General features: G+C 45.3%; 1 protein-coding gene across 3 annotated transcripts; it reads right to left on the bottom strand.

The window, feature by feature from the left end:
- Positions 1-1,468: 1,468 nt before the first annotated feature.
- On the bottom strand, positions 1,469-23,271 carry LOC145355707 (gypsy retrotransposon integrase-like protein 1). Of its 3 annotated transcripts, none has more exons than XM_080207963.1 (8): positions 22,949-23,271; positions 15,456-15,649; positions 15,012-15,123; positions 14,796-14,934; positions 11,349-11,403; positions 9,916-10,173; positions 4,815-4,931; positions 1,469-3,679 (listed from the first exon to the last, which is right to left on the bottom strand). In XM_080207963.1, exons 1-8 carry the CDS (start codon positions 23,112-23,114, stop codon positions 3,470-3,472), a joined length of 1,251 nt encoding a protein of 416 aa, XP_080064089.1. In that variant the 5' UTR covers positions 23,115-23,271; the 3' UTR covers positions 1,469-3,469. The 3 variants fall into 3 exon arrangements, with proteins under 3 accessions (XP_080064089.1, XP_080064087.1, XP_080064088.1); XM_080207961.1 differs by lacking the exon at positions 22,949-23,271 and adding an exon at positions 18,621-18,843; XM_080207962.1 differs by lacking the exon at positions 22,949-23,271 and adding an exon at positions 18,617-18,801.
- Between the last annotated feature and the right edge of the window lie 4 nt (positions 23,272-23,275).

Below are 23,275 nucleotides of genomic sequence, written 5' to 3'. Positions count from 1 at the left end.
TTAAAAGGTCTTTGGGTGGGATTTCTTAGCGACTTATTTTCCAGCACAACAGCAGGTTATAAAGCACTTTGGCAAGTCCTGAAGATGTGAAAGGTGCCACATAAACACAGGGACTTTCTATTCAAAAAGTTTAAACGTTGACAGCATTTTTAGCCAGTGATCCAGGTTTGCACATGCGGAGTATTTTCTATAATTCAGTTGGGATCAAGACGACTACAAACACTTGCCTCGTCCACCCACTCACAAATACACAGGTACCTTAATATCAAGGTAGTACAGTGATTAGCACTACTGCCTCACAGTGCCAGGGACCCAGGTTCAATTCAGCCCCTCAAGCCTGCTCCACCGTTCAGTAAGATCATGACTGATCTGACTGTAACCTCAACCCCACATGCCTATCTATCCCAATAACCCTTCACCCCCTTATTTATCAGAAATCTATCTAGCTCTGCCCTAAAAAAAATCAAAGACTCTGTTTCCATTGCCTCATGAGGAAGAATTCCAGAAGCTCAAGATCTCAAGCAGAAAAATCTCATCTTTATCTTAAATGAGTGACCTCTAGTTCATCCACCCTGTCAACACTCCTCAGGATCTTAAAACTTTCAATCCAGTGGTCTCTTACCCTTCTAAACTCCAATGGATACAAACCTAATTTCTCCAACCTTTCCTCACAAGACAACCCACCCATTTCTGGTATTAGTCTAGTAAACCTTTGCTGGGCTGCTTCTAACACATTTAGTGTTGCTCTTATGTGACGGTATCTGTAAGGTAAGTGGCTAAACAGACTCCCCAATCTCTCAAACGTCTTTGACCAGAGAATGATGGAAAATTATGCAAGAATTGTGATCTGAAATGCACTGCCCGCACCGTGCTGTTAAAAGGGAATTGGATAAATACTTGAAGGATTTATTTTTAAACAGTACTACAGGGAAAAAACAGAACTAATTGAATCACCAGCACAATTATCAAGGACCTTCTCATGCATGAGGTGGGTGGGTGGGTGTGTGCAGGATTTTCCTAGTTTTGTATTTTACTTCTCACTGTTGATCATATGGAGGGATATTGGCCAACCGCAGGCAATTGGGATTAGCTTCGGGGTTAAAAGGGGCAGCATGGACAAGTTGTGCCAAAGGACCTGCTTGCACGCTGTAAACCTCTATGATTCTATGGCTATGTAGATTTAAACCAGGATAGGGTAGGCTTAACTGAGTGCTTGATCTTTATCAGTTTGAGCTACAATCATGTAAAATATCCCTTTGCAGAGATAAAATGGTGCAGTTGCTCAGACACCTGGCCTTTCCCCCTCCAGAGCCCGCTTCCTTCTCTATGTTAGTTGAACGTAGGGGTCCGATGTAAGAAGTAGCCAGGCAGTTCCTGGTTGGCTCAAATAGAAACTGCTGACTAACCCCAGGTTTGATCTACGTGTACTAAATATAGTACAAAACAGTAGGCAACATGTATTCCACAGACAGATATTTACTGAACAAACATCTAATTCAGTAACCAAGTAAGACGCGCAGATAAAAATCTTCTCACTCTCTGCTTTTCATTATTGTTTTACTTACAAACACACAAAAAAGCTTACGTGAAGAGCACAGAGATCACATGACTGGACGACTGTGTCCGTCACTTGTTTCAATTTAAAATCAGGAATACAATTAACATGTGGTCAGTGGCTAATGCATTTCACAATTCTGATTAAAACCCAGAATTGCAGAAAACTCGACGGTAATTGTCAACCTGTACAGAGAGGATCTCAGGACAGCTGATGCAGGAAATACTGCATCTTCACTACAGTAAAAGGTCCCAAGGCATTTCACAGGAGTATCAGCAAACAGAATTTGACAATGAGCCACATGAGATATTAGGATAAACGACCAAAAGTTTGGTCAAGGGAGTCATGAAAAGATAAGGAGGTGGAGAGATCCAGGGAAGGAATTCTAGAGCTTACAGCACAGCTGCCAATGGCAGAACAATTAAAAACTGGTACACAAGAGACCAGCACAGACATCTTGACGGATTGCAGGAATTTACAGAGGTAGAGAGCTGAGGCCATGGAAACATATGAAAACAAAGTTGAGAATTTAAAAATTAAGACCAAAAGCCAATGGAGGCTAGTGAGCCACGGGGAGATGAGAGAACAGAACACACGGAGAGTTAATATATGGGCAGCAGAGTTTTGGATGTAGTTTCTGGAGAGTGGGGAGTTCAATCTGGAGAGTCATTTTCAAGATGACAAAGGTGGTAAAACCAGCAAATGAACTGAGGCAGGGGTAGCATTAAGGAATGTTACAAAAGTGGAAATAGGTGGTCTTAGCAATGGTGCAGAAATGTGGTCGGAAAATCATTTTACAGTCAAACGTGACAGAGGTTGCAGTCTGGTTTAATCTTTACGGTTTCCATGGATGGGAACGGAATTGTCGAGGGACAGAGTTTGTGCTGAAAGATAAACAATAACGGTTTCAGTGTTCCCAATAATTAGTTGGCTGGGGGAGGGGGGGTTATTTCTGTTTCTGGGTACTTGGTGTCGGATAAGCAATCTGATAGAGGCAGTGGCGGGTTCAAGAGAGGATGTGGTGAGGTAGAGCTAGGTGTTATCATCAGCATCCAGGTAGAAACTAACACTGCACTTCTGGATAATTCCAGCGGGGGTAAAACTAGTGGTTGAGAAATAGGAAGGTGACTGGATAGATCCTGGGTGGAGCGAGGAGGAACAGGCACCAAGGTCCTACCAAGTGCAAGATAAAGACCTTATTCGAAGATAGGGCAGCATTAAGACATTGATTCCCATTGACAACGTGGAGTGTTTGATACCAACTCTGACACAAGTTCAATTTTCAGTATCAGTATTCCTCATTAAATAAATACTCCTTACACTTCAAGCAGCCTATTCTCTGCGTCTCTCTGATATCTTTTAGCTGTACTTGTCCTACAGCAGATTAAGGTGAGAAGGTTCACAGTGGTTGTTGTGGATTCCACCCATTCAGGATCAAGGTAGGAAAAGTTGGGTGGATTTCAGTGCCTTTTTTAAGCCAAGTTGTGGATCATTTCAGTTTCTGAAGCAGTTATAGTATAATTCTGCAAACTTACTAAACCACTTTTTATCGCATACCTCAATTTTACAATGATGGATTCTAACAAGCATTAGCTATTTACACGGTGCAAATTGTAAAGCAAATTCAGCACAAACAACTGAACAGTTAATGAATGAACAACATCTACAGTATTTGCATTTGGCAGCTGCCTATTTATAAAGTAATTCTGATGCAAGATGTTTTGATCAGGTTCATTGTTAACTTCACAGCTGGCATTTGGACTGTTTGATGCTGGACACAGCATTGGGGCTTGGAGCTCTGATTTCTTCACTGTCGCCTAATCCATTGATGAGAGGACATTCCAAGGAGGATTCATTCCAACAATTTCTCCGCCTCAGTTCCTGGGCATTATTGTACATTGAAGTAAAGCCCTCTCACGCCATGCCGCTGTTCACATTGTGTTCAGAGGACAACGTTGTTTCAATTTGGAAAGAAAGAAAGTGACTTTTTTTGTGCTTTTTAGTTGTTGGGTCAGTGCTGCCTGGAAATCCCTCTTCTGCAGCAGAGAGCACAATTCCTTTCCTGGCTTTCCTTTTTGCATTCTTCTTTTCCCGTTTATGAGCAGCAGCCATGTTAGCGATTACCTGAAGAGGCAAAAGACAGCTAATCACAGGGCTCAGACTTCATGTTCCTCTTTGGTTAACTCCAACATAAACCGCTTCACAGGCAACGATGAAACAATTTTTAAAAACCTTTTGAAGCTCACGTTAAATTAAAATACAAGTTGTGTCAAGTTTCAGCAAATAGCTAACGCGCAAATTTGGTGAAAATTCTTTGAATGAAGATTTCATAGAGTGATTATAATCGTTAAATCCTACAGAGCAGAAGGAGGCCATTCTGCCCATTGAGTCTACACCAACCACAATCCCAGCCAGGCTCTATCCCCATAACCCCATGCATTTACATAGTGTCAGGGGGACTAGCTAAGGGGCAATTTAACATAGCCAATCCATCAAAGCTGCACATCTTTGGACTGTGGGAGGAAACCGGACCACCTGGAGGAAACCCGAAAACCCGGACGAAACCCACACAGACATGGAAGAATGTGCAAACTCCACACAGGTAGTGACCCAAGCCAGGAATCGAACCCAGGTCCCTAGTGCTGTGGGACAGCAGTGCTCACCACCATGCTGCCTCAGTGGCATTTTTGAAGCTGTGTGTACATCAAATGCTTGGAGAGTAGGGAGAGGAAGGATGTATTAAATCAGAGTTTCAGTCAGTCAGGCATCTCTGACACACAGAAAACCTCAGCCTGTTTCAAAGTCTTCAAATTGAAGTCATGAGGAAATCCACAGATGTGGAAATTATTTACCCTGAGAGGTGCTGATCTGTGCACAGCCCCTCCAAACGGGAAGCTTTGCTTCTCTATTACTTCATATAGCCTCATGAGTTAGTTGTTGAAGTCAAAAAAAAAGCCTTAAACTAGATAAAAATTAGAAAAAAATGACCGTCCACATTGAAGTTGATGTAACTTGCAAAACTGAACTGTGATTTTGCCTGAACACAATGCAGCTAATCCACACTTCCACTCGACTCACTAACATTGAAAATGGTAAAGCCAATACCTGGATGGAACAGCCACCAACGCTGGACTCAAAACCAGGATCCAGGTCTTTACTAACTGATATCCATGATCAAATCTGACAAACCCGATCAAAAGGAAACGAACATCACTGTGGCTCACAGGGGGAGCCACTTGTCGAGCCTTCTCACACTTACCATTTCTTTAACTGCACTCTGCTGCTCACTCACAGAACTGGTGAACTCATCTATGCTTTCAGTTTTGATGTCACAGGTTTCTGGCGATTGGTGTTCGTGTGCAATTTCAAACTTCCCCTGAAAACACAAAGATTAACATTTCAATTTAATTTCACTTCATTATACACGTGTAAATTAATCTCAGATAACAGCGCTCATTTATTGGAAAATCCAGTCTCTCTCTCTCATCAGCTGGAAGTTTTCATGTTGTTCAGTCACTCCTTCTGAATTATAAACTCTGGTAAATTCTCAACCATAGATATGAAGTTACTGAGCTATAATTGGGAGCTGAAGGTACTTTATTATATACTTTATATCTGTAGTAGATTACAGCAAGAAATTTGAACTATTCCAAATGTAGAACCAATCTGCGCTCAGAGAATTTTGATGAGAATAGAGAGTTTGATTGAGAATTACCCTGTCTCAGTAATACTGTTAGATATTTTCAGGGAGAAAGCTACATTCCCTCAAGTGCAGGACAAATCAGTTCCTGAGCTAATTTTTGCCCTTCTCTGCAAGAACTTTTAACAAGATTAAGTTTGACACATGGATCTGGATATGCACTCAGAGCGGGACTCACTGACTGATTATTTAAATGCATTGGAATAGTTTATTCTTGTTGTTTGTTTGTGTATAATCGGAGTTTTACTTCATCAGGATTTGTGAAGTGTAGGTTAGGCATAACAAACCCAATTAAAATCTTTGAGGCGATGACTAAAGTAGTGCACTGAGAATGACTATGGATGTTACTTACATGGACTTTCAGAAGGTATTTCGATAATGTGCCTTATAAAAAGTATTGTTTGTCAAGTTGAAGCTTTAAGGAATTGAGGGCAGATTATTGATCTGGTCAGGACATTGGCTATGAGGAAAGAGACAGCAGGATAATGGGCAGGTATTCTAATTGCAGGATGTGTCAAATGGTGTCCCACAAAGATCAGTGTTGTGCCTCAGCTATTCACCGTGTTTATAAATGACTGATGAGATAGAAATCCAATATCCATTTTTGCTGATGACACAAGCACTAGGTGGTATTCTAGATGGAAGGATAACATTACAAAGAGGTATCGCTAGGTTAAGTGAATGGCTAAAATGGAGACAAATGGATTTCAACGTGGACAAATGTGGGATTATCCACTCTGGACCGAAAGGGATAGAACAGGGACTTTTCAAACAGTGAAAAGCCAGGAACAGTGGAGACAGAGACACTTGGGACTCCAGATACACAAATCCTGAACAGTACAGCAAAACATCAAAGTGCTGAGTGCAGTGTTGGTCTTTTTACCTCGAGGGTTAGAATACAAGGGTGTATCAGTCATGATTCAGCTACACAAAACCCTGGAGTCACTGTGTAGTTCTGTAGAAGGATATATTGCCTTCCTGGGTGTGCAGTGTAAGTTTACTAGAATAATTCCTGGGTCTAAGGGTTAAATTATGAGGAAAAATTCCAGGAACTAGAGCTGCATTCCCTGGAATTTATAAGGTTGAGTGATTTTGATGGAGGTTTTCAAGTTATAATGGGAAAAGATAGGATTTCTTTGAGATCTGTGGGATCTTTTATATCTGCCTGAGGGGGCTAATGGAACCTCAGTTTAACATATACAAAATGGTGCAACACTTCTAGTTTCTTTTATTCATTCAGGGGATGTGGGCATCACAGCTGGGGCCAGCATTTATTGCCCATCCCTAGATGCCCTTCAAAAGGTGATGATGAGCTGCCTTTTTGAACTGCTACAGTCCCTGTGATTTAGGTAAATCCACAGTGCTGTTAGGTATGGAATTCCAGGTCTTCACCCAGCGATAATGAAGAAACGCTTCAATTTCGGGTCAATGGATGTTGAGAGTGGGGGATTAAGCTCTCTCTTGTTGGAGATGGTTGTTGCCTGGCACTTGTGTGGCACGAATTTTAGAACCATAGAATCCCTGGGGTGCTGGAAGAGGCCATTTGGTCCATTGAGTCTTCACCAACTCTCTGAAAGAGCATCTTACTCAGGCCCAAGCTCCCACCGTATCTATAACCCTGTGCATTTACCATGGCCAATCCACCTAACCAGCACGTCTTTCAGATTCTGGGAGGAAACCGGAGCACCCAGAGGAAACCAAGACAGACACGGGGAAAACATGCAAACTGCACACAGACAGTCACCAAGACTGGAATCGAACCCGGGTCCCTGTCGCTGTGAGACAGCAGCGCTAACACTGCTGCCCAGCTTGCCACTTTTCAGCCCAAGCCTGGATATTGTCCATGTATTGTTGCATTTGTGATGTGGGTATGCCGGCGTTGGACTTGGATTTGGACATTTGGACATGGACTGCTCAGTATCTGAGTTGTCACGAATAGTGTTGAACATTGTGCAGCCAACATCCCCACTTCTGATCTTATGATGGAGGGAAGGTCCTTGAAGAAGCAGCTGAAGATGGTTGGGCCTTGGACACTACCCTGAGGAACTCCTGCAGTGAGGTGCTGGAACTGAGACAATTGTTCTCCAACCACCATAACCATCTTCCTTTGTGCCAGTATGACTCTAACCAGAAGAGCATTTTCTCCCGATTCCCATTGACTCCAGTTTTGCCAGGGCTCCTTGATGTCACACTTGGTCAAATGCTGCCTTGGTGTCAACGGCAGTCACTCTCACCTCACCTCTGGAATTCAGCTCTTTAATCCATGTTTGAACAAAAGCTGTAATGAGGTCAGGAGCTGAGTGACCCTGGCAGAACTCAAACTGAGCACCTTCAGCAGGTTATTGCTGAGTAAGTGTCACTCAATAGCAATGTCAATAACCCTTCCATCACTTTACTGATGACTGAGAGTAGACTGATGACGCAGTAATTGGCCAGGTTAGATTTGTCCTTTTTTTTTGTGTACAGGACATACTTGAACAATTTTCCAGATCATTGGGTAGATGCCAGTGTTGTATCTGTACTGGACGAGCTTGGCTAGAGGCTTGGCAAGTTCTGAAGCACAGGTCTGCAGTAGTTGCTGGAATACTGTACTATCCATCTGTGATGTAGGGGACTTCAAGAGCAGGCCAAAATGGATCACCCACTCAGCACTTCTGCCTGAAGACTGTTGCAACTGCCTTATTTTTTGCACTGATGTTTGGGAACTGGAATATTTGTGGAGCTTCCTCCTCTAGTGAGTTTTTATTTGTCCAAAACCATTCAAGACTGGATATGGCAGAACTGCAGAGTTTAGATCTCTTCTGTTAGTTGAGGAATTGCTTAACTCTATTACTTTCTGCTTGGGACTACCTGTCAAACAGCATGTGTTGCAGCTTCACCATACCTCATTGTTAGATATGCCTGGTGCTGCTCCTGGCATGCCCTCCTGCACTCTGCATTGAATCAGGGTTCATCCCCTGGCTTGGTGGTAATGGTAGAGTGGGGGATATGCCAGGCCATGAGGTTACAGATTGTGGTTGTGTAGAATTCTGCTGCTGGTGATGGCTCACAGTGCCTCATGGATGCCCAGTTGTGAGTTGCTAGGTTTGTGTGAAGTAGTTGAGTGGTACTGCCACACAAGGCAATGGAGAGTATCCTTAATGTGAAGACTGGACATTATCTCCGCAAGTACTGCCAGTCCTACCGATATTTGTCGTGGATAGATGCAACTGCAGCAGGAAGGCTGGTGAGGATGAGCTCAAGTACATTTTTCTCTCTTACTGGTAATTCTGTGTTCAAAATGGAGGATTCATCAGCTGAGGAGGGGGACGGGCACTACGTGGTAGTGAACAGGAGGTTTTCTTGCCCATGTCTGACTGTTTTTCAGGTTTGCTGTTGTCGTTTCAAGTGTTGCAATCCAGTTTCATTCTCTTGTTTTCTTTGCAGCAGTGGGATACAATTGAGTCAACCACAACCTGAGTCTGGAGTCACATATAGTGAACACTAGTGAACCAGAGGAGCTTTAACAATATCATTGGACCTTTAATTCCAGATTTTCTTTTTTAAAACTGAATTTAAATTTCACCATCTGCTGTGGTAGGATTTGAACCCAGGTTCCTCCGAACATTATGCTGGGTCTCTGGATTAGTGATCTAGCAACAATGCCACTGCGCCACTGACCGACGTACTGAACCATCAGCTTAATCCTTAAAGCCCAGATCACTGAAGTAGTTCAAGAACTCTGACTCTGAGCTGATCAAGTTTTTTGGGGCAATTTCTCATTTACACAAACATTAGCTTCACATCCGGCCGTTTCTGCTGGTGCCTGGGGACTGTATGCTTTTATCGATAACTGGCCAGAAGATTTGTTTACCTGGGAGCTATTAGGTTCTGGTTCTTGGGGCAGGTTATCGAACTCAACTTGGGAGTGAGACTTCTCAAAGCAGAATAACACCAGCATCCTTGTCCTGGGAACAGATTGGAGACCATTTCTTGATGGTCTTTAGCTACAGATTCTCAATTGAACATCTGAATTAGGAGTAGACCATTCGGCCCCTCAAAATTGCTCCACCATTCGATAAGATCACGGCTGATCTAATTTTAACCTCAACTCCATATTCCAGCTATCCTGATAAGCTTTCACCCCCTTCCTTATCAAGAATCTACTTACTTCTGCCCTAAAGATATTCAAAGACTCTGCTTCCACCACCTTTTGAGAAAGAGAGTTCCAAAGTCTCTCAGCCCTTTGAGAAAATTAATTGCCTCTGAAATACACAACACTTTTTTCAAACAGTGGTACCTAATTCTAGATTCTCCCACTCCACTCTGTCAAGACCCGTCAATATCTTGTTTGTTTCAATCAAGTCACTGCTCACACTTCCACACTGGGTACAAGCCTTTTCCCCTTCCTGCCTGGGTTGAAACCACATCTCAATAACAACTGAAACCCATTGCATCAAGTCACCCCACTACATTAACTGTCACAAACCCCAAATGTAATAAAATCAGACAATGCAGGAAACTCTCAGCAGGTCAGACATCACCTGCAGGGTCAAGGACCTTCCATCAGGATCAGTCGTGGGTTCAAAGAAATATCACGTAAGGCCATATCTAAACAATTTACCAACAATCTGTTTTTACTTCATAGTAACTGCAAGAAAATAGCAGATCACAATCCTACCTCAGACGACAGCCGAGCTTCTCGATTATACAGCAGGAAAAAGGGTGTAAACTTAGTACTCGAATTTACTGATGTCCGAAACTCAAACAAGATAGGATCCAAGCAGTCATCCCATTCCCTCTGCTTAGAGATCACTGCATTTCTGATTGCTGCTTTCAATATCTCATTGGTTCTGTTGTCGAGTCCTGTGTGCTGTAGGTGTTCAGCGGGAGTCACTTTGTGATTAATGTTCCATCTTTCTAACAGGTTTTTGCTCACCTACCAAAAGTAAACAAGACACGAGCTTAGGATGTAAAGCTAGAGAAACATCAACTCCACCCCTGGCACAACATTAAACATTTCAGGCACTGAAAAACAGCACCAAGAATAGAAATCAGAATGATTCAACAACAGAAGAATGAGTTCCCTGAAATCTGCTCAAAACAGCTCAATGAGAAGCCAGAAATAAGGCAGCTTTCTTCACTCCTCTTCTCAGGAAACAGGGCTAAATTGGAGGATATCAGTTAGTAAAGGTGAATCACAAATCCACAATCTGATTTGTACAACAAAAGTCAAGGGTTAGGTTTCCACAAGGAGACAGGAATAGGGGAAAGAAAGAATAAAATACCAATTTGATGGACAAGGAGACCCTACAATTATTAAAGTGCGGAGTCACACTGGACATTGGATCAGATGGAGGCCATTTAGCCCCTTGAGCTTGTACAGCCATTCAATGTGATCATGGTTAATCTGCAATCTAATTCCATAAACCTGCCTTTGCCCCATAATCCTTAATACCTTTGGTTAAATCTATCAATCTCAATTTTAAAATTAACAAGTGATCTCACATCTATTGGCACCTGTGGAAGAGTCTAATGCTTTTCCCAACAATGTGTGTTAAGAAGTGTTTTCCATTTTTTACTCCTGAAAGGTCTTTGCTCTAAGTTTCAGACAATGCCCTCTAGTTTTGAACTTCCCAACCAGTTGAAATAGTTTCTCTCTCTCTCTCTATCCTACTCCTTCCCCTTAATAATTTGAAAACTGTCATCAAATCATTGCTAAATCTTCTTAATTTCAGGCAGCAGAATCTTAGTTTGTGGAATCTCCCTTCATAATTTAACCCTTGGAGTCCAGGTCTCATCCTGGTAAATTTATACTGTTCTCCTTCCGAAACCAATATCTCCTTCCTAGGGTGCTGTTCCTAGACATGTACACAGTATCTTCAGGTGTGGTCTAATCAGAAGTTGAATAGCTAGAGACTGTAAGCACTCTGCTCATTGTAATTAGCAGCATAATGGTTAGCATTGTCCAACGTGGGGTAGGGGGAGTGAGCAGGTTCTGGAGTAATACTTACATTGACTGATGGCAGGATTTAACACATTTTTTGTTGTTATTCCAGTACGCGCACACACACACCCCCTATATCCATGCAAAAGACTGAAAATATCCATTACCTCATCACAAAATATTCTGCTTTCATTGGAGAATATGTCTTTTGAAGCCCCAAACCTGTGTCAAACAAAGGACATCCATGAGGCCGATAATCAGCTGATGCAGAAATAAGAGAATGCTCCAATCAAAGTATACCACTTCGTCAACACAAGTCTGAGATTTTGAAGCAAGCATTGCAGAATAAATAAATGCTATTATTAGTGATGGCCCAGCAACACCAACTGTCTCCAATCGCACCCACAAGGAGGCTGAGGCTTTACGAGACATGTTAAAAACAAGGAATCTCCCATTTAAGATGGAGATGAGCAGAATTTTCTCTCTCGTTGTTAAACTGTGGAATTCTCTTTCCCAGAAAGCATTGGATGCTGGGTCATTGAATATTTCAAGGCTGAGTTAGATAGAATCTTGATTAACAAGGGAGTCTAAGGTTACAATGGGTAGACAGAAAAATAGAGCTGAGGCCACAGTCACAGTCACATCAACCATGATTTTATCAAATGATGGAGCAGGTTAGAGTGGCCTATTCTTGCTCCTAATAAAAGGATTAGAGTATTATATGTCAGAGTGTTAATATTATGCATTTCTAAAAATCTTTTAGAGAAAATTTGAATTACAAGCAAGACAAATTAAAAAAGCATCTTTTAAGGTGCAGTATACAAGGGGCTGAAAAAAAAATCCAAGACAGCATTCACACTGCTAAAGGTTGATTTTATAATGTCAAGAAGCAAGGGACCCATCCAACAGTCTGTGGACCATTGTCATTTATCCAGCCCCAGTAAACTGTAGTGAAACCCAACTAACCTCATTCAATTGGCACTTATACTTCTAACTCGCTGCTTTGTCCTCCTTGAGGTTTTAAGAACAGAAGAAACAAGAGTGGGTGACATTCAGCCCCTTGAGCTTGCTGTGCCATTCAGTAAGATCATGGCTGATCTTCTTCCTCATCTCCACTTTCCCACCTGGTCCCATATTCTTCCATTCCTCTCATGCCCAAAAAACTATCCCATAAGAGCCTTCAACACATTCAATGCTGCAGCAGCCACTGCCTCCCGTCCTGGTGCCCCCATGCCAACACTATAGTTAAGAAAACCCACCAACGGGCTTCTACTTTCTTGATAGATTACAGGATCTACAGGCATTTAGAGATGCAAGGACTGATTAAGGACAGTCAGCATGGCTTTGTGAGTGGAAAATCACGTCTCAGAAATTTAATTGAGTTTTTTGAAGGGGTAACCAAGAAGGTAGATGAGGGCAATGCAGTTGATGTTGTCTACATGGACTTTAGCAAGGCCTTTGACAAGGTACCACATGGTAGGTTGTTGCATAAGGTTAAATCTCACGGGATCCAGGGTGAGATATCTAAATAGATACAAAATTGGCTTCTGGATGGTTGTAGAGGGTTTTTCAAACTGGAGGCCTGTGACCAGCGGTGTGCCTCAGGGATCAGTGCTGGGCCCACTGTTATTTGTCATTTATATTAATGATTTGGATGAGAATATTGGGGGCAGCGTCAGTAAGTTTGCAAATGACACAAAGATTAACAGCATAGTGGACAGTGAAGAAAGTTATCTCCAATTACAACAGGATCTTGATCAATTAAGCCAGTAGGCCAGTGAGAGCTTCAAGTTTTTAGTCCATCATTATGAAGTGCTTTGGAAGGCTAGTCATGGCAGGAATCAATTCCAGCCTCCCGGACTACCTGGATCCATTACAGTTTGCCTATTGGTGCAACAGGTCCACAGCAGATGCCATCTCCCTGGCCCCGCACTCACTCCAGGAACACCTACATGACAAGGACACTATTCAGACTCCTATTTATTGACTACAGCTCAGCCTTTAACACCATTGTTCCAAAAGCTCATCTCCAAACTCCATGGCCTGGGTCTTGGCACCTCCCTCTGCGACTGGTTCCTGAACTTCCGAATTCTCAGACTACAATCAGTAAGGACAGGCAACAACACCACCTACACAATCATCGCCAACACTAATGCCCCGCTAGGCTGTGTTCTCAGCCCTCTACTATATTCCTTATACACCTATGACCGTGGGCAAAATTCTCCTCCAATTCGATTTCAAGTCTGCTGACGACATCACCATAGTGGATCAGATCTCAAAAAAATGATGAGATAGAGTACAGAAATGAGATAGGGAATCTGGTGAACTGGTGAGGCAACAATAATCTCTCCCTCAATGTCAACAAAACAGGGAGATTGTCATCAACTTCAGGAAGTGTAGAGAAGAACATGCCTCTGTCTACATCAATGGGGACGAAGTAGAAAGGATCGAGAGCTTCACGCTTTTAGATGTCTATATCACCAACAACCTGTCCTAACCCCCCCCATGCCGACACTATAGTTAAGAAAGCCCACCAATGCCTCTACTTTCTCAGAAAACTAAGGAAATTTGACATGTCAGCTATGACTCTCACCAATTTTTACAGATGCACCATAAAAAACATTCCTTCTGTTGTATCACAGCTTGGTATGGCTCCTGCTCTGCCCAAGACCGCAAGAAACTACAAAAGGTCGTGAACAAAGCCCAATCCATCACACAAACCAGCCTCCCATCCACTGACGCTGTCCACACTTCCCTCTGCCTCGGAAAAGAAGCCAGCATAATTAAGGACTCCACATATCCTGGACATTCTCTCTTCTACCTTCTTCCGTTGGGAAAAAGAAACAAAAGTCTGAGGTTACGTAGACAACTGACTCAAAAACAGCTTCTTCCCTGCCGCCACCAGACTTTTAAATGGACCTACCCTATATTAAGTTGATCTTTCTCTACACCTAAGCTACATTCTGCACTCTCTCATTTCCTTCTCTATGAACAGTATGCTTTATAGAGTGCGCAAGAAACAATATTTTTCACTGTATACTAATATATGTGACAATAATAAATCAAATCAAAAATCCTTTGATAGGGAATTCCAAAAGTACACACTCCTTTTAGGAAATTTCTCTTCATCTCAATCCTAAACGACTGACCCCTTAACTCGAGACTTGTGCTCCAGCCAATGGAAATAGTCTCTCAGTATCTATCTTGTTGGGCTTCTTTAAGAACTTTATGTTTCAATTGCCTCACATTCTTTGAAACTCTTGGGAATATAGATTTGTCCAGTCGACTCAATTGCTCCAGAGACAACAACCTGATCTTCTGGGATTTCGTGGGTCTGGAGGTTTGGAAGAAGTTTTTACCCCAAAGCTGAATGAATTCCAAAATCAGAACTTTAGGATCTGTATGTGCCGTTTGGAATATTTGAAAAGGAACAGGTGCATTGAATGAAGTATTTACATTTAGCTCTGAGTTTCAAATATCTTGGACACTGCTTTTTGGAGTAAACTTTCACTGATTCCTACTTACAATAGGAATTTACTCGACAAAAGAAAACAAATAATTGATGTCTAGAACATGAGTAATGGCAGAAAAGCCAATGCATTTAAAGGGCTTACCTGTAAAAGGTGGCAGCCAACCCCTTGGCTACTGATGAAGCATCTTTCTTCGTTATTGGGATGGCTTCAACCCATTTAGTAAAATAGTCAGTGACCGTCAGCACGTATGTATTTCCACAGGTGGTTTCTGGGAAGGGACCTCAGAAGACACAAATACCATCAGATTTTATAGAAACGAAACATTAGGGAACATTCACAACTGAAAAGCTGCCTCACCAATGAGGTCGAAGCCGAGAATTTCCCATGGTCTGGTCACCTTCAGGGATGGGGACTTGCGAGACATATTCTTGTAGTGTTCTGCATGCTGACAGGTGTCACACATTTTAATCTACAGTTTCAACACAAAAGAAACAGTCCTTTAGAAAATCACTTCTCAAACAACCAACAATTAAATGGCATCACTTTAGGCAACAACTTCTCCAAATGATAAAGTTTGTTACAGAAAGTTAAGAAGCAGCCAAGTCTCCAATCAACATTAGAGAGGTCTTAGAGCAGAGAAGATTCAGGTGAGTTTTAAATTCATGAGTTCAAATTCTTGAGGGGTTTAGATGGTGTAAATAAGGAGAAACTTTTTTATGAGCTGTAAGACTATGGAGTTAACCTGATTGTAAACAAAATCTTGTCAGTTATTAGTTAATTTTTTTGTGATTCCTTCCTTACCCAATCAACGACATCCTTCACAATTCCCAACCAATAGTATCGGCTTTGGATCCTGTGCACAGTTTTTTTCTGACCCAGGTGGCTGCCGATATCGGAGAAGTGACACTCCAGAAATATCTGCCTTCGCTTCTCTCGATCCGCCACCACCTCTCTCTTCTCGTCTTTCTTTGGCCCCACATAATACAAACATCCACCTTAAAATAACACAACACGTATCAGATCAACAAGATTGCTAATCAATAAATAACAGATCCTGCTGGGGTATTAATGGGCAATAGGTCTTTTGGCCAGGATATGAATGAGAAAAACGGAACTTTTACCACAACTATTGACAGAGGTAATGTTATGGTAAAATGGGAATCATTCACCTCCTTCCTCACTGGTTAAGTACATATGCCATACAGTCGGTGAAATGATAGAGAGCTGAGCACCTTGAGTAAAACTATCTAGATCAAGCAACCAGAATGATTTGTATCAACACAACTGAAAAATACTGTAGAAACTGGAACTCAAAAACAGAAAATGCTGGAAATAGTCCAGTAGTGAAAGATCACAGACCCTGAACATTAACTCTATTTCTCTCTCCATTGATGCTGTCAGAATTGTCTGCATCCCTGGCAGTGCAGGAGGAGTAGAGAATGCAGCTGATCAGACTGTTAAACTAGAAATATAGCCAGGGAGAGCTGAGAATTCACTGAGAACTCATGACACAGAGTGACTGAGGTGAATAATAGAGATGGATTGAAGGGAAAGCTGGATAAACATTTCCACGGGAGAGGAAATGAAGAATACAGTGATCAAATGAGATAAAGCGAATGGAGGAGATTGTGTGGAGGATAAACACCAGCATGGTGCAGTTGGACCGAATGGCCTGCTGCTATGCAGTAAATAGTGGAAGGATATCATGGTAGACTATTTTTTTGTTCAACAATACTTAGTCCATACCAACAAGGCTAGAACAAAGAACTTGTCGTATGAGGAACGGTTGAGGAATCTGGGTCTGTACTCGTTGGAGTTTAGAAGGATGAGGAGGGATCTTGTTGAAACTTACAGGATACTGCGAGGCCTGGACAGAGTGGACATGGAGAGGATGTTTCCACTAGTAGGACAAACTATAACCAGAGGGCACAACCTCAGGCTAAAAGGACGATCCTTTAAAACAGAGATGAGGAGGAATTTTTTTCAGCCAGAGAGCAGTGAATCTGTGGAACTCTTTGCCGCAGAAGGCTGTGAAGGCCAGGTCATTGAGTGTCTTTAAGACAGAGATAGAGAGGTTCTTGATTAATAAGGGAATCAAGGGTTTTGGGAAAAAGGCAGGAGAATGTGGATGAGAAAAATATCAGCCATGATTGAATGGTGAAGCAGATTCAATGGGCTGAGTGGCTTACTTCTGCCCCTACGTCATATAGTCTTATGATCAATAAATTAGTTAAGATAAAAAAAGTGCCACGATCCAAGTATGAATTGAGTTATATATTCAGATAATTGGAACCCATTGGATATTTGTTTAACTTCACATTATCCCATGACTGGTTATCATTGGACCTAGGAGCTGTAGAAAGCTATTCAGCCCTTGGCAAGCGTGCTCTGCCATTCAAAACAATCAAAAGCAATCTGGCTGTTTCAAATCCACTTAACCATCTGCACCCTGTAACTCTTGACTCCATTGTCCCTCAAATTTGCCTAACTCTCCCTTGAATAAATTCAATGATACAGACTCCACTGCTTTCTGGAGTAGGAATTCCATAGACAAACAATCCTTTGAGAGGAAACATTTCTCCTCATTCCCATCTTAAAGAATAGAACTCTTACTCATAACCTGTATACTTGAGCTCTAGTTTTCCCACAAATGGAAATATCTTCTACGTATCTAACTCCACCGAATCACCCCAGGATCTTGTATGTTTCAATAAAATCATCTCTCATTCTTCTAAACTCCAATAGATCAATCCCAACTACTCTGCAGAAGATAAGCACTTATTGTATGTGCGTGTGGGGAGTGGGAAGGATTCTGGGGGGGAGGGGAGTGGGGGGAGGGGAGTGGGGGGTGATGGAGGGTGGTGGGGGGGGTGGCGATGATGGAGGGTGGTGGGGGGTGGCGATGATGGAGGGTGGTGGGGGGTGGCGATGATGGAGGGTGGTGGGGGGTGGCGATGATGGAGGGTGGTGGGGGGTGGCGATGATGGAGGGTGGTGGGGGGTGGCGATGATGGAGGGTGGTGGGGGGTGGCGATGATGGAGGGTGGTGGGGGGTGGCGATGATGGAGGGTGGTGGGGGGTGGCGATGATGGAGGGTGGTGGGGGGTGGCGATGATGGAGGGTGGTGGGGGGTGGCGATGATGGAGGGTGGTGGGGGGTGGCGATGATGGAGGGTGGTGGGGGGTGGCGATGATGGAGGGTGGTGGGGGGTGGCGATGATGGAGGGTGGTGGGGGGTGGCGATGATGGAGGGTGGTGGGGGGTGGCGATGATGGAGGGTGGTGGGGGGTGGCGATGATGGAGGGTGGTGGGGGGTGGCGATGATGGAGGGTGGTGGGGGGTGGCGATGATGGAGGGTGGTGGGGGGTGGCGATGATGGAGGGTGGTGGGGGTGGGGATGATGGAGGGTGGGGGGGGGTGGTGATGGAGGGTGGGGGGGGGTGGTGATGGAGGGTGGGGGGGGGTGGTGATGGAGGGTGGGGGGGGGTGGTGATGGAGGGTGGGGGGGGGGTGGTGATGGAGGGTGGGGGGGGGGTGGTGATGGAGGGTGGGGGGGGTGGTGATGGAGGGTGGGGGGGGTGGTGATGGAGGGTGGGGGGGGTGGTGATGGAGGGTGGGGGGGTGGTGATGATGGAGGGTGGGGGTGGTGATGATGGAGGGTGGGGGGGGTGATGATGGAGGGTGGGGGGGTGATGATGGAGGGTGGGGGGGGTGATGATGGAGGGTGGGGGGGGTGATGATGGAGGGTGGTGGGGTGATGATGGAGGGTGGGGGGTGGTGATGGGGGGTGGGGGGGGTTGATGGAGGGTGGGGGGGTGGTGATGGAGGGTGGGGGGGTGATGATGGAGGGTGGGGGAGGTTGATGGAGGGTGGGGGGTGGTGATGGGGGTGGGGGGGGTTGATGGAGGGTGGGGGGGTGGTGATGGGGGTGGGGGGTGCTGTTGGGGGTGTGATTGCCACCTACCTACCTTCCAGTTGAAATTTCTGCGCGTACCGCTTGAGATTCTTCTTTTTAGCCGGACAGAAGGTGGAGGGGAAGCGGCCATCGGACAGGTACCGCTGGATGTCACTAAATTTATTCCCGGACTCGGCCATGGCGGTGAAGGGGCCGGGCCGGGAGCTGGGGCCAGCGGGCGGGATTCCCGGCTCCGCGGCTGGGGGCGGCCCCGGCTCTATCCTCCTCCCGTTAGCGGAGCCCGGAAACCCTGGGAACGGACCGGAAGTACCCGGGTGGATTTGAGGGTCACACCGGCCGGAAGTGGGTAAGGAGGCGTCACCATGGCAACAGGAAGGCCTGGCTCAGCATCCCCATCCTGAATGGCCCAAAGCAGCAGGAACCCCACTGACTGGGCACTGATGGTACTGGCATTGCCAACCTTCCAGCAATGCTGCTTCTGAACAACACAGTATTTGGCATCAATGCTGCCTCTTCTCCCACTCTGGTAGAACACTCACTTATTGGGAATTGGAGTATTGGCTGTGTGGTTGAGTGTAGCGATTGGGGGCAAGCGATGAAGCCTTGGGGGCAGTTACATCACAGAGGAAAGCCATTCAGCCCCATGTGTCCTTGCCAGCTCTCTGCAAGAGCAGCTCCTCTAATCAGCCAGACCCCTCATCCAAAGAATCACCCACCTGGGTTATTACACAGGCAAAGCAAGCCAGCAATTCACAAAACAACAAGGCCCTGGCTAACAGTCATCATCACTGAGTCGTTATCCTGGAATTCCCTCCCCAACATCATTGGAGCATCAAGGAATGCAAACCAAGAAGTTACACCACAACTGAATGGTGTTTATTGTGAAGGAATAGAATAAATATGTAGGGACTACCGCTGTATGGGGCCTTGGTGACATATGGAATATAGTGTATAGTTGTGGTCTCCATACTTAAAAATATATGTATTTGCTTCTGAACTGCTTCTAATGCAATTTACTCAACTGATTCCTGAATGAGGGGTTCATTCCATAAAGGCTGTTTTAATGGGTTGCAGTTATGTCCATCAGAGTTTAGAGGAATGAGGGATGATCGTAATGGAGATCCTGAGGGGGCTTGATAAGGATGTATATCAGGAGGATGTCTCCTCTTGTGCTAGAGACTAGAGCTTGGGGACACAGTTAAAAATGAGAGGTCTCCCTCTCAAGATAAAGATCAGGAGAAATATTCGCTCTCAGAGGATCGTTAGAGTATGGCATTCTCTTCCCTGGAAAGCAGTGGAGGCTGGGTCAAGGCTGCAGACGGGAAACGAGTTGACATTACTACCAAATCAGGCATGATCTCAACGAATGATGAAGCAGGCTCAAATGGGCAGAATGGCCTCCTTTTTCCACTCTGTCCAATGCTCAATTTTCCATTTTCTAAATATTGTTACGATTACCAGATGATACCCAGGTTGAAGAACTCCACTTACAAGGAGAGTTTGGAGTAGCTTGGGTTGTTCTTTGAGCAGAGAAAGATGCGGTTTGGTAGAGATGTTCAAAGTTATAGGGTGTAGAAGGATGGGTTAGTAAATTTGCGGATGACACTAAAGTCAGAGGAGTTGTAAACAGTGAGGATGGATGTTGTGGTTTGCAGTGGGACATAGATAAGCTGCAGAGCTGGGCTGAGAGGTGGCAAATGGAGTTTAATGTGGAAAAGTGTGAGGTGATTCACTTTGGAAAGAGTAACAGGATTACAGAATATAGGACTAATGGAAGGACTCTTGGTAGTGTCGACAAGCAGAGAGATCTCGGTGTACATGTGCATAGATCCCTGAAAGTTGGCATCCAAGTTGATAAGGTTGTTAAGAAGGCGTACAGTGTGTTAGCTTTTATTGGTAGAGAGATTGAATTTCGGAGCTGTGAGATCATGTTGCAACTGTACAAAACTCTGGTGCAGCTCTCGTATTGCTTACAGTTCTGGTCGCCGTGTTATAAGAAAGACGTGGAAGCATTGGAAAGGGTGCAGAGGAGGTTTACCAGGATGTTGCCTGGTATGGTGGGAAGGTCTTATGAGAAAAGGCTGAGGGACTTGAGGTTTTTTTCGTTAGAGAGAAGAAGGTTAAGAGGTGACCTAATTGAGGCATACAAGATGATCAGAGGAATAGATAGGGTGGACAGTGAGAGCCTTTTTCCTCAGATGGTAATGGCTAACACGAGGGGACATAGCTTTAAATTGAGAGGTGATAGTTACAGGACTGATGTCAGAGGTAGGTTCTTTACTCAGAGGGTAGTAAGGGCGTGGAATGCCCTGCCTGCAGCAGTTGTGGACTCACCAACTTTAAGGGCATTCAAATGGTCAGTGGATAGGCATATGGATAACATTGGAATAGTTTAGGTTAGAGGGTCATTAGATTGTTGCGCCGACCAGCGGAACCATCGAGGGCCAAAGGGCCTGTACTGCGCTGTAAAGTTGTATGTCCTATGAAAGGTTTTTATGCGGTAAGTAAGCAGAAAGTGATTCCAGTAGCTGAAGGGTTGGTAGCAATAGGACACAACATAAGAACATAAGAACATAAGAAATAGGAGCAGAAGTAGGCCATCTGGCCCTTCGAGCCTGCCCCGCCATTCAATAAGATCATGGCTGATCTGTCGTGGCTCAGTTCCACTTTCCCGCCCTCTCCCCATAACCCTTAATCCCTTCTCTTATCAAAAACCCATCAACCCGCTTCTTAAAAATATTTAGCGAGGCAGCCTCCACCACTTCAACGGGCAGAGAATTCCAGAGATTCACCACCCTTTGAGTGAAGAAGTTCCTCCTCAACTCCGTTCTGAACCGCCCCCCCTTTATCTTGAGGCTGTGCCCCCTAGTCCTACTGTCTTTTTTGAGCGGGAAGAGTCTTTCCACCTCTATCCTATCCATCCCATTCATCATCTTATACGTCTCAATGAGATCTCCCCTCATTCTTCTAAACTCTAACGAGTACAAGCCTAGTTTATTCAGCCTCTCCTCATAGCTCAACCCCCTCAACTCCGGTATCAGCCTAGTAAACCTCCTCTGCACTCCCTCCAAGGCCAAAATATCCTTGCGCAGGTGCGGCGCCCAAAACTGCACACAGTACTCCAGCTGCGGCCTCACCAATGCCCTATACAGCTGCAGCAAGACCTCCCTACTTTTATATTCAATCCCCCTCGCTATGAAGGCCAGCATCCCATTCGCCTTCCTGACCACCTGCTGCACCTGCAGGCTGGGTTTTTGCGACTCATGCACAAGGACCCCGAGGTCCCTCTGCACCGTCGCCTGCTGCAGTTTTTCGCCACGTAAGTAATAGTCCTTCCTACCATTCTTCCTACCAAAGTGGACCACCTCACACTTGCCAACATTAAATTCCATTTGCCATTTCCTGGCCCATTCGCCCAGCCTATCTAGATCCTTCTGCAGACTCTCCACACCCTCCGCACAATTTGCCTTTCCCCCAATCTTGGTGTCATCAGCAAATTTCACTGGCAGAAGAGTTGGGACAAAAGCTGAAGAGAATTGGTTTGAAACTCTGCTGTTGAATGCAAGCAGGTTCAATAATAACTTTCACAGAGAATTGAAAAAATACCTGAAGAGGGAAGGGGCAAGGGGAGTGGAGTTATTTGGAAAGTACTTTCAAAGGGCCAGCAGTCTGCTGTAACACAGTACAAGGATGGTTTTGAAAGGCAGCTAAACACTAACTGAGAACATTTACAACATCAACTTGCGTGAGGACAGCATTGAAGTTAGATAGTCAGCATTTTTGTGAGATGGTGATTGAGGCAGGAGAAAGATCTTAAAGATTACATCAGAGAGAATCTGAGGGGAGTTCAGAGAGAGACATGACAATCCTAAAAGCAACCAGTAAAAATTCTGAGAATCCTCTTGTGATGCAGAATGATTACAGTGCAGAAGGCGGCCAGTCAGTCCACTGTGCCTCTGCAAGCCCAATTCATCTACGGTTCTCCCCCTCCTGCTCTCAAAGCATCTGATCAAGAGGTGGGGGTGTCAATGAGGAGTGGGAAATGGATGAGAAGATTGGATTGGGGATGGGCTCGGTGGGGGCTACTGAGGGAGGGAGGGGGCTCGGTGGGGGCGGGGGGGAAGATGGGGGGTGGGGAGGGGGAGGGAGATGGGGGGGGCGGGGGGGGGGGAGGGAGATGGGGGGGGAGATGGGGGGCGGGGGGGGGGAGGGAGATGGGGGGGCGGGGGGGGGGAGGGAGATGGGGGGGGCGGGGGGGGGGGAGGGAGATGGGGGGGCGGGGGGGGGGGAGGGGGAGGGGGATGGGGGGGGAGATGGGGGGCGGGGTGGGAGAGGGAGGGAGATGGGGGGGGGAGATCGGCGGCTGTTTTTCCTCCTCACCTTCCACCCTGAAATTAGCGGCGAACCTGCGGACGCTCCTCCGCTGCAGGGGGCCCAGAGCCCGGGAATAGGCTCCCCGGGACAGGTATCTATAAACCTGCCGATACCGATCCACCGAGGCCCCGCGCTCCGTCTGAGTGGCCACGCTGCGCTTCTCCTCGGCCATTCCCGGGGCCCCGGGAATCTCTCGCCGCGGTGGGGTGAGGAGCCGCCGGCGGAACCTTCGTGCGGGTCCGTGGGCGGGGCGGAGCGGGTTAAGCGGCGCGCCGGGTGGTTGTTTTTCTGGTTCTCGGGCCGGGCTCCAGGGCAGTAGCGCTCGGGCGGGCG

This window comes from Carcharhinus amblyrhynchos, chromosome 20, assembly GCF_965287045.1.
Source record: "Carcharhinus amblyrhynchos chromosome 20, sCarAmb.v2.hapA, whole genome shotgun sequence".
NCBI classification, from domain to species: domain Eukaryota; kingdom Metazoa; phylum Chordata; class Chondrichthyes; order Carcharhiniformes; family Carcharhinidae; genus Carcharhinus; species Carcharhinus amblyrhynchos.
Note: the sequence above shows the minus strand (reverse complement) of the source record. Positions and strands in the feature narration are given on the sequence as shown.

Coding starts and splice junctions, on each gene's coding strand:
- LOC145355707 (XM_080207963.1), bottom strand. CDS start 23,114: ATGGCCGAGGAGAAGCGCAGCGTGGCCACTCAGACGGAGCGCGGGGCC. Junction 11,404..14,795: donor TTGGCTGCCACCTTTTACAG/GTAAGCCCTTTA, acceptor TGTTTGACACAG/GTTTGGGGCTTCAAAAGACA. Junction 3,680..4,814: donor AGAGTGCAGTTAAAGAAATG/GTAAGTGTGAGA, acceptor TTGCCTCTTCAG/GTAATCGCTAACATGGCTGC.